Source organism: Lytechinus pictus, chromosome 5, assembly GCF_037042905.1.
Source record: "Lytechinus pictus isolate F3 Inbred chromosome 5, Lp3.0, whole genome shotgun sequence".
NCBI lineage: Eukaryota > Metazoa > Echinodermata > Echinoidea > Temnopleuroida > Toxopneustidae > Lytechinus > Lytechinus pictus.
In genome coordinates, this window is record NC_087249.1 from 30795566 (window position 1) to 30807500 (window position 11935).

General features: G+C 35.8%; 1 protein-coding gene across 1 annotated transcript in view; it reads left to right on the forward strand.

Annotated features, from left to right (window-relative positions):
* Positions 1-11671, forward strand: part of LOC129261563 (death-associated protein kinase 2-like) — a 29621-nt gene extending 17950 nt beyond the window's left edge. Inside the window, exons 3-4 of the mRNA XM_064099465.1 lie at positions 3652-3790; positions 11597-11671. Coding sequence (XP_063955535.1) covers positions 3652-3790; positions 11597-11671 — 214 coding nt within the window. The remainder of the gene's footprint in view (positions 1-3651; positions 3791-11596) is intronic.
* Positions 11672-11935: the final 264 nt, after the last annotated feature.

Here is an 11935-nt window from a genome sequence, read left to right on the forward strand (position 1 = left end):
CATTGCATGAAAAGATCACTTTTTCAATGTATTAGATTTTTTGTTCTTTTTTGTTCAGTGTTTTTTTCAAGAGCCTGCTGGTACTGTACACTTTTTCCTTTGATGATTTCAAAGAGAAAGAAATGAGCATGTCGAAAAAAAGTTTCAATACCAGCATAAGCTTCTAGTTGCGGTTAGATGCAAAAAAGATATCAGATATCAGTTATTGTATCTCACCCAACAACCAAATCATTTTGGGTGATTGGGTCCTCATAGGCCGGGAAATCCTGTATTAAAAATTATGTACATATAAAAGGCAGTCTACAGTACAGTATGTGATTTTCTGCTTTAAGTACTTGTAAAGAAATATAAAAGGGTATTATTTTGTTTCTGTGTTTTACTAATTCATAAAGTCCCTCATTCAAAGCATTTTATTCTATATGTCTAGTTTATTCATTTCATTGTCTCGCCTGCATAGCAGAGCGAGACTTCAGGCGCCGCTTTTCCGACGGCGAAGGCGTCAACATCAAATCTTAACCTAAGGTTAAGTTTTTGAAATGACATCATAACTTAGAAAGTATATGGACCTAGTTCATGAAACTTGGACATAAGGTTAATCAAGTATTAGTGAACATTCTGCCTGAGTTTCAGGTCACATGACTAAGGTTAAAGGTCATTTAGGGTCAATGAACTTTGGCCAAGTTGGGGGTATTTGTTGAATTACCATCATAACTTTGAAAATTTATGGATCTAATTCTTGAAACTTGGACATTAGGTAAATCAAGTACCACTGAATATCCTGTGCGAGTTTCAGGTCACATGACCATGGTCAATGGTCATTTAAGGTCAATGAACTTTGGCCGTGTTGGGGGTATTTGTTAAATTGCCATCCTAACTCTGAAAGTTTATGGATCTAGTTTATAAAACTTGGACATAAGAGTAATCAAGTATCACTGAACATCCTGTACGAGTTTCAGGTCACATGACCATGGTCAAAGGTCATTAAAGGTCAATGAACTTTGGCCGTGTTGGGGGTATTTGTTGAATTACCATCCTAACTCTGAAAGTTTATGGATCTAGTTCATAAAACTTGAGATATAAGAGTAATCAAGTATCACTGAACGTCCCCTGTGAGTTTCAGGTCACAAAACCAAGGTCAAAGGTCAGTTAAGGTCAATAAACTTAGGCCATGTTGGGGTAATTGTTGAATTGCCATCATAACTTTATGGATAGAGTGAATGAAATGTGGACATGGGTGTAGTTGACAAGTCTTAAAGTCACCGTTCAAATGTCATTTATGGTCAATTAATTATGTCATTATATGAATGGTGTTTTTGTGAATGATTATTTTATAGTAGTTTTCAAAGTTAGCACTGCTGCTATATTAAATCGCGTATTGCAGGCGAGACTGCCAGAGGCGTTCCACTTGTTCCATTTTTAGACCCCATAAAAATGACACTTGCTCAGAGCACAATTGCCCCTTCCGCCCTAAGACACTACATGTATATACTTTTTATACTATATACTCATTATACTTTCTAAAACTGGTTTACTGGAAACCGGTTTAGGAAACCAGTTTGGAAGATCGCTTTGCTAGCATTCCCATTTGATCATCCGAAAGTATTTTTAAAATCACTTCATGTAAAAGTGGTCTTGTTTCTATGGGAACACTCTCAGTGGGATGTCATGTTTTGCGTGAAACCGCAGTGTAGGCATTCCACATACAGTGTGTGGAGTAGCGCGCTCGAAATATGTGAAGCTTCCCGAAGAACAGTTCTGTCCTCGCTTACGTTGAAACCAGTTTAACGAGGCAAAGCGATCTTCAAAACTACATAGCGAGGTCTTTTTCTGAACCGGTTTGAAAGATCACTTCCAAGATCACTTTGACCGTTCTCGTTACACGTTAAACTAGTTTCCAGTAAACTAGTTTTGGAACGGTAGTGAGAATGGTGTCTGTGGTGACATTGCCATATAATCAACAGTCTGAAGAACATACTGAATGCTGTAATGAAATGACATTCCATAATACAGCTGAAGCCAAGCAGGAAATGTTTAGAAAGTACAAATGGAAGTACTATAAAGGAAAAAATCCTAACAGTAGCTGAGATGCGTTTGATATCTCTTGTCTAAATAACAGATTTCCGTATTGTAAAGAGAAGGATATCCTCTGATTTGCTCTTTCCCCTTTTTAGGTGTCAATTTTATCACTGAACATGACAGATTTTTGTATGACTGTCAATATCAGGATTGTAGGTCTATTAAAATCAAACCATGGAATATCTCTGTAATAATTATAATAATAATATGATTACAATAATGATAATGATAATAATAGTGATAATAATAATGATAATAGAAATAATAATAAGTATAATAATAATAATAATGATAATAATAGTAATAAGAAAGACTCTCGGACATTAGTAGTGTAAAGTTCCTAGTTGCACTTGAAATTACTTGGTGCTTTTTGTTAGAGCAAAGTTATTCAAGAAAAAATACGGACTTGATCCTGTTTAGAGGAATAATAATATTAATAATTACAATAATAAAAAAAAAAAAAAATAATAATAATAATAGAAGAATGTTTTTTGTATATCGTATTACACCTTACAAAGGTCTCAATGCGCCTTTTTGATAGGAAAAGAAGGAAGAAAAGATGAGGGAAAGCTGCTGGTAATGCTATAATGATATTATCATTGTGATCAAAATAACAAACTAGTCTGTACACAGTCACATTGCATTTTATTGTTGTGTGTATACGATTGAACATGAGGCCTGTTTTTTTCCTGTTTTCTTTTCACATTGTCAGAAAATGCTCATTGTTTATCCTCCCATGCCCTTTCAGTCATGATCTTTAACATTTGGCGGCCTGGCCAGGATAAAAATGAACCTCCATGCTGCATGCCCCCTCCATTCAATAATTTGAACAGTACATTGTATCTGTGTTTTATAGTCAAATTTCTAACATGCAAGAATCACAAGTGAAAACACAAGGCAAGAAGACACGCTTATTTTTGGAAGAGCCTTAAATCGCACCGTTTCCCATCAATTTTATCCACCTTGTATCACAGATAAGTATACAGGAAGAAGAGGCCAACCTTTATTATGTAATATATGTCCAAACTGGAAGGACTACATGGTGCTATCATGATGGAATGAAATCTGTTGCGTTCATCAATTTTTTAACAGCCATGGATCTGCACAATCAAATGCATCTTTTTCAGCATTTGATTTTGAGTTTCGAAAGACAATGTAATATTTACAACTACCAAAAAAATGAATTGAAGGCAAGCATTTTTTAACTAACTTTTATTAAACCAAGTCTCTTGGTAAAAAAGTGTTGATAGAATGCAGACTACAAGGGTGTTTCAATAAAAATGTTTCTAAATTGTTTGATTCTTAGAACAATAGAAAGGCAAATTAGTTTTATGAAATGTGTAGTTCTAATCAATACGGTGCTAATCGATACGGTGTTAATCAAATATGGTATTACAAAGGATAATAATATATCACAAGAGAAATTTAGAGCATGCCATTGTGCTATAGATTCATATTCATATTGGTTGTAAAGCAACTTTCCCATTGAATATGATACACGGTTTGTCCATGAAAAAACATTATTTCATCTCATATTCTTTCTTTTATTCTTAAAAAAAAAAATCTTTCATCCAGGGTAACTGGAGGAGAACTCTTCCATTATCTAGCAGAGGAGGACCATGTCAATGAGGAGGTAGCGGCTCAGTTTGTCAAGAAGATCCTGGAAGCTCTTAAACACATGCACGAAAGGAATATATGCCACTTTGATCTTAAGGTACAAGCAAGTATTTTTAATCAGAAAATAATTTTAATATTTTTCCTTTTAAATTAAAAGGAAAAATATTAGGGTCGGTCAGTTGGTATTCATAAACAAATATACCTTTATATTACATGTGATTTGTAAAAGCTATTTTTTCTGTTTTGTTTGCGGGAGGGATTCCTGACATTCATTATTTATTTTAGAGCTGTGTGCATGTAAAATCAAGATCAATGGTATTGAATACTGCAATATTCACCAGGTCTGTCAACTTTTTTTTATGTAAAAAAAAGGAAAAGAAAATAATAATAGGTGGGTGGGTTCAACAAGGGCCATTTAGGTAATATGGCCAACAAAGTTTTTTCCCCTACTCTAATATAAACATATGGCATCTTTTATCATATTTTTTGTATTGATTGTGGCCAGTCAAAAATAGGTACAGTTTATTTGGTAATAATAATGAAGGAAAAGATTATCTTATTTTTAGATATTGCTAAGAAATGAACCATCCATTTGATTTAAAGATAAATGCCTATTGTGGTAACCATCTCAAAATGAGTTCGAACAGAATCCAATAAAATGACCACCCAGTGTTTGTATGCATGAATAAAAAAAATGTGCCAAATGGCTCTGGAAAAAAATCTATGTAATTGTAGGAAATTAGCAAAATAAGCATGGAATTCCATTAAATATCAGTATTTTACAAAGCAATATTATTACACTGTCCCACATATGCATGTTTGTGTTTGATAGTGATCATCACAATTATTGGTTTTCTGATAATCATGCTAAGATTTCATGATTTCACAAAGATAAATTTATTAAACAATATGATGGCAATTAACTTTGATTTTAAAGACTTTCTCATGAAATAATTTTTTGTTGCAACTACTTTTATTTTACCTTTAAAATGTAGGATTTACTTTTGCTCAAAGGCATATTTATTCACGAGTGTACTGTGAGCATGATTCTTGCCTTATTGTTCCTGCCTGAAAGCTCCCTGCTTGAATTTTAGGGTGAACTTCCTCATTGAGAATGGGGTTTCTGTGTGACGATACATCAAAAGATATCTGCAAAGTCTGTAATTGTCATTATTCCAAATTTGACAGTTGGTTGTTTATTAAAGAGATAATGCACAAATCTCATTATCTAGGAAGAATGAGCATGTTCAAAGTCTTATTTGATTTAGGGAATAGTTTGTAAAGGTAATTCTCATTTCTTCAACATGATGGAATGCAGATATTAACTTAGCAGATATTGTGTATAATTGCATCACCTTCCTTTTATGACAAGGATACGGAGAAATTATTAACACTGAAATGAAGCTAAATTGTTTACACAATCATACCAAGAATATGTAGAAATATATATTTTTTATGATGTGAAAACCTAACAATAGATCAAAGAAATTGGTAAGGAGTTTCTGGATAATACCTTGAATTGGAGCGTCGTGGCCCAGTGGATTAGACTCCGGACTTTGAAACAGAGGGTCGTGGGTTCAAATCCCAGCCATGGCGTAGTTTCCTTCAGCAAGGAATTTATCCACAGTGTGCTGCACTCGACCCAGGTGAGGTAAATGGGTACCGGCAGGAAATAATTCCTAAAAAAACTGTGTGCACCTGAATAGGTAGCCTACCTGAGCCGGATAATAATAATAGAAGGGTCCTCTGGGAGAACAGTTTTCGGAACTGAATTGGCTACCCTGGGTAAATATACCATTATTATTATCATTATTATAATTCCATGAAAAGTAAACATGAGAAACTCTTAGGGATATTCATTTTATTCATGATGTATGGTGCAGGTCTATGAGAACACGCAGTCACAGACTTTGATTGTTTTTCAATCAACAAGTGGGCTTGTTTTTGTTCATTACTTGGCATTGACTTTATTTCTACCATAACAACTTTGCACAGATTTGTTCTTGATTTTTTACTATCATTTGGTTGACCATTCCATAAGATTCTCTGTTCAAATTAATTTTTGATCGGCATCTCCAAAAGTGAATTAAAAAAAAGTTGATTCTATACGGAAAAGCGGGAAGCATCCCGCTCGAAGAAACTTTAAAAAAGGATAATCGATGTGTGAAATTTTTGCTTGCATACATGTACGTGTACTGTACTATGGCAATGATGGGAAATGTGTAGCGGATCGTTTGTTGCAAACAAATACCAATAACAACAATGAAGAAGAGAGTAAACAGTCATCCATTGATGAGAAAGAGAAAGGCATGCCTGTATGTGGTTACTATCGGTTTTGCAGATCACATATTAGCAGTCCATTCCTCAAATATTATGAGAGTGTACAACTGCACACGTTCTGGACAAAGCGATGTTCACATTAATAGTATGAATATGAAGTACACACGTACGTATGTATGAAAACTTGAATGTTTCCATCTATTAGCCTATAAGATACATGTACATGTACAAAATGAATTTTGTTTTGGTCTCTGCAAGTATGAATAAGATAATAGGGACATACTTTTAAAGATTGATGTCCCATAAATACTGCTAGCCCTCTTTGTAGAGAGATGCTATGAAATATTCTTTCCTGCTTTTTTTTATTTTTACTATTGTTACTACATGTATGTATAGGACCAAATCATACTAGGGTTGTTCCTGGACATTTCAAGGGCTCTTAAAAGACCTGTTGCCCCACTTCTCTTTTTATTTATACTGAAAGTGTTGCCCTTCATGGACCACCCTAACTACGTGTAAATAGAGGTACCTCAAATTTTTCTTACATTTTTATGGTGAGAGCTGAGGTACGTGCCCCAACTTTCAGCACCAACAGGATTTGAGACTGTATGTCAGTCATACACTTTAAAGGAATCACTTTGTTAACACATCCATTGCCTGCTAAAATATGCCAAGTGCTCATCAAACAAAGCAAGGAAACAGTCCTTGAGGAATTCAAACCAACAGTGGGTGTGAAGAAAGTCAAACCGCTAAACAAATTTGTCCCATTCTGTCATTTAGTCAATTCAGGCCTCTTTTATTTATTGATGAAAATTGGTGGTCAAGCAGCACTGTCCTGCATTGCGTTACTACAGTTACAACGTATACATTGTTGGTCCCTACACTTTTGTAAAAATGGTTATTAAAAAGGAAAATAAGTGAGATTTTACAGTTTTTGTATTTCAGAAGATTGTGCTAGTTATATGCACTTTTCTTCTGTCTGTTCATTACCATTTATTTTTTTTAAACAACATTTTGATTTTTTAAAACTATTTATTGAGAAAATAATATAAAATTTTGTTCTGAAATTTCTGTTTGAAAGGGGTCAGAGTATGTAATAAAGAGCTTTTCTCCCTTGCCCATTTTTGCTCATTGATTTAATCAATATTATTGATATTTCATTCTTCTTTTGGTTGGCTTTTGCAAACTTCCTCAGTCATGCAAGACCCATGAAACAAAAGACGAAAGCATGAAAAAGAATGCATATTGTAAATTAGTTTTAAAATCCCAAAATAGATTGGGGAAAAAGCTCTGAAGTATTACAGGTCATGTGTAACAAACAAAATCTTAGCGTAACACACACTGCATATCATGCAGTAAACCCAGACTGTGACGTCATCAAGACTGTTAGGCTCGTCGCAGATTAATGGTGACACATTGATTATGACAGCATCGCTATTTGGACATCAGTATCAATTATCCTAACACTGCATGGGACGCTCTAATCTTGTGATGTCCAAGTGATCAAGGGAGATCTAGAATTGATGCCAGTGAACGAAGACGAAAATGAAAAAAATATCACTTTAAGTTCTTACTTCTGGGAGGTTTTATCTGTTTTTATTTTGAGATTAATATGATTTTTTAAGTGGGTGTGCCTAGGATAGGGAGAGAATGAAGTTCCAGAGATGCTTAGATATTGAGCGCTATGGGAATTGAGTCGTATCTATTGCAGATTGGCAAATTTGCCACGATACAAGTTAAATTTGGGGCATTCATGCGCCAATCTTGACTTGGATCTGCAGTGTACAGTAGGTACAGTATTTATTTTTTGTTATTCAATTGCACTTTAATATCACTTTACAGAATCTTCTTTCATCTGTATGAAGTCTGCTTTGAATATCAGAAAAATACAGTACTCAGTCAATAATGAATAGAGCAGAACCACCTCTCTCTATTCCTAGAGTCAGGTCAAAACCGCAAGCTTTAGAGTGATCCTAATCATTATTCATTTGTGGGTAGTAATGAGGGAGTCATGCTTCATTGATATACACACATTGATTTCAGAGCTTGGGCATAAGGCAGTGCTGCACCAGCCCGAGCTTGCTCAATCTCGAGATTTTAGCCCGATCGGCCCTCTCTTCGCGATTAATCTCGAGATTCAAGAAACCCTGTCTCCACCATCGCAAGAAGAGCGATTCCTGCTCGAGCGAGGCATTGATGCATTATGGTCTGACGCCGTGAATAAATAATCCCGAGTGCGTCTGCACCTGCGAATTAGCGGGATAAATCGTAAAATAGCGCGCTATTTTGCAAATAATCCCAAGTTGACTTGGGATTGCAATCTCGAGATTAATCCAGCAAACTAGCGCGATAATTGCGTCTCCATTACAAATAATCTTGAGATTGTTCAGATTGGGATAATTTGCCGGATCAGAAATAGCGCGCTAATTTGAAACTCGGGCTGGTGCAGACGGCCCTATAGAGACTGGGATCAGGCAAGGGGGTACTGGGTATTTCACAAGGCTCTTCTTTTTTTTTTTTAGAAATGAAGAAAAGATGGTATGAATTTGAAAAAAAAAAAAAAGAGAATGTGGCATGCCGAGTATATTTTACTTGTATGTGGGCCTTCAGTTTGCAAAGAAGCTGTTTGCACTCATGAGAGCAAAACAGATCACTCCTCAATTAAAAGTGGAGCATATGTGCAACCATCTTACCCTACCCCCCCCTCCCCCCACCAAATAAAGGAGGCAAATTGGCAGATGCCAATACTTCCCGACTATATTTTTTTTCCAAGATTCCCATATTTCATTTGTTGAAGAATTGTCTGGTTGTGATATTGATCAGTTAACAGAAACAGAAAGGATTCAAGATTTATAGGTACTGATCTTATCTTATCAACAGTCATGGCATAGGACTAACAGTTGGAATGTAACTTATTTGTACATGTACACTGTACAGTACATGTATTATTCATGAAAATCATTAAAAAAAACACTGTTGAATCTTTACTATTATTTTTAAAGGCTTTTAATATACATTCTAAAATTGTTTTGGGGGGTTAAGAATGGTATTGAACCCATTGTTGAAACTGTTTTTATTTTCACTGTGGAAAAAGTAATTTTGCCTATAAATGAGCCTGGGGAGTGTTCTATCTCCTGAACATTGGGCACTGCTAATGTTTGCAAGCTGTTTGTTGCACAGATCAGGATTGCCAATACAGTAATACTGTAGTCTAGCCCTGTACCCATTTTTGTCTCACCTGCATCTATAGAAGAGACTATACATGTAGGCGCCGCTTTTCCGACGGCGGCGGCTTCAACATCAAATCTTTACCAAAGGTTAAGTTTTTGAAATTTTGTCATAACTTTGAAAGTATATGGACCTAGTTGATGAAACTCGGCCATAAGGGTAATCAAGTATTACTGAACATCTTGCCTGAGTTTCGAGTCACATGGCCAAGGTCAAATGTCATTTAAGGTCAATGAACTTTGGCCAAGTTGGGGGGTATTTGTTGAATTACCATAATAACTTCGAAAGTTTATGGATCTGATTCATAAAACTTGGACATAAGAGTAATCAAGTATCACTGAACATCCTGTGGAGTTTCAGGTCACATGATCAAGGTCAAAGGTCAATTAAGGTCACTGAACTATTGCTATGTTGGGGGTATTTGTTGAATTACCATCATAACTCTGTAAGTGTATTGGTCTACTTCATGAAACTTGGACATAAGAGTAATGAAGTATCACTGAACATCCTGTGCGAGTTTCAGGTCACATGACTAAGGTCAAAAGACAATGAACTTTGGCCATGTAGGGGGTATTTGTTGAATTACCATCATAACTTTGAAAGTTTATGGATCTAGTTCATGAAACGTGGACATATAAAGAGTAATCAAGTATCACTGAACATCTCATGCGAGTTTCGCGTCACATGACCAAAGTCAAAGGTCATTTAAGGTCAATGAACTTTTGCCATTTTGGAGGTAATTATTAGATTGCTGTCATAACTTTCAAAGTTTATAGATAGGGCCTATAGTTTATAAAATGTTGATATAGGGGTAATCAAGTATCACTGACAAGTCTTAGGTCGCATGATCAAGGTCAAATGTCATTAATTGTCAATGAACATAGTATTGTATCATTATATGAATTGTGTTTTTTGTGAATAATTATGTTATAGTACTTAGTTTTCAAAGTCAGCACTGCTGCTATATTGAATCGCGTGATGCAGGTAGACTGCCAGAGGCGCTCCACTTGTTATAATTTACATTACATGCACTGTACATCCATGAAAAATGGATTAAATTGGCCAGCCAATTAACCCTGGTCAACCAGCATTCATGGCCAAATAAACAATTACCATCATACAATCATCAACATGTTTTTCACTTTTATCACAGGAAACATCCTCTGAAAAATTGAATATGTAGTGTAGTTTCATGAATAGGTAATGGGTGAAAATATATTTCAAAAAATGGAATTGTGGATATGTCATTATTAAGTGATACAAAATGTGCAGAGATTTACAGTAGGCTGTTAATTATTTTACATTTTTAAATACTGCACGTATGTACATGTATGTACATTTTCAAAGTGGCTTACATGATTTCCCTTCCAACATTTCAAGGAAGATTGAAAGCACAATTGGTTTAATTCAAATCGACAACAGTCAGATTAATGCACCACAAAAATGTTAAACCTAGATCTGTGATGACATCTTTCTGGGTAAATCCGTGCCCCTAAACATACCATCTTATAATTTAAAATGACTTTTGTTATAAATGCAGTATAATGTGGCCTCATGACGACAATGGTTGTATCAGAAACTATTCTGTTCGGCCTATTGTCCATCCTATTTATCATGAAGAACCTTGAAGAGTAATGTCAACAAGGCATTAAAAAGAAAGAAAGAAATCTCTCTGTACAAGGCAGATCTCTCTGCCCTGTGTATTCAGACCGCCTCAAGTCAAATTTTGAGAATAGCAGGTATTCTCAGGATGGGAGATTTAAGGTGGTTTCAAACCGCCTCGATCACAAGAATCCCCGTTAAATTACGAGAACATTTTTAGGCTAAAAAATACCCATTAATCATTCCTGCATTCACACCGCCCCGAAACATATCCTTCGGGATAAATTCCTGTAGTTAGGAGCATGCGCAGTATGGTCTAATAAGCAGGCAAGACGCGAGATTTAAAACCACTAGCCCAGCAGCCACCCAAGGCGCCCGCGCCCAACGACACGCTGGGCTAAAAGTTCCTGAAAATTGCTTTCACATTGCCAAAATACCTGCGACCTTGGAAAAATCCCCGCGAAAGTTCTCGTAATTTCGCCAAGTACCTACTATTTAGCGGGTATTTTCTTTCGGTGAAATTACGCGGAGTTTGCTTTCACATTACCAAAATACCTGGTATTTTCTGATCGGGGTAAATTTCCGGATCAGAGAATACCTGGAACTGACGAACTTCGAGGCGGTTTGAAACCACCTTTACTCTCATCTACCTTGATCAGAAAATCCCAGTTATTTTGCCAATGAAAGCATAATGCTTGTAATATACCCTAAAATAAAACGAGCACTATAGGTATTTGTTAAAATTATGATAACTTTCACAGGTATTTTTCCAAGTTTGCATGTATTCTTGCAGTGTGAAAGCAAATTACAAGAACTTTCTCAACCCAGTGAGAAGCTGGGTGCAGGTGAGGTGGTCATTGCTTGCTGAGTCAGCGATTTTTGAATCGTGCATCTTGCCTGCTAATCAAGACAATGCTGCGCATGCTCACAATGGAATGGTCTGTCACGGGTGGGTGCGATTGCAGAAACTAATTATCGGGTATTAGGGGCATGAACAAGTTGTGATTTAAAAGGTATTTTGGTGATTGCGTCGGTCTAAATACACTATTAATGTAGCTTTCCCTCCATTAATCTGGCATTCCAAAGGGAAGTGGCAGCAGAAATTCACAAATTACAGCAAATTCTGTCTAGA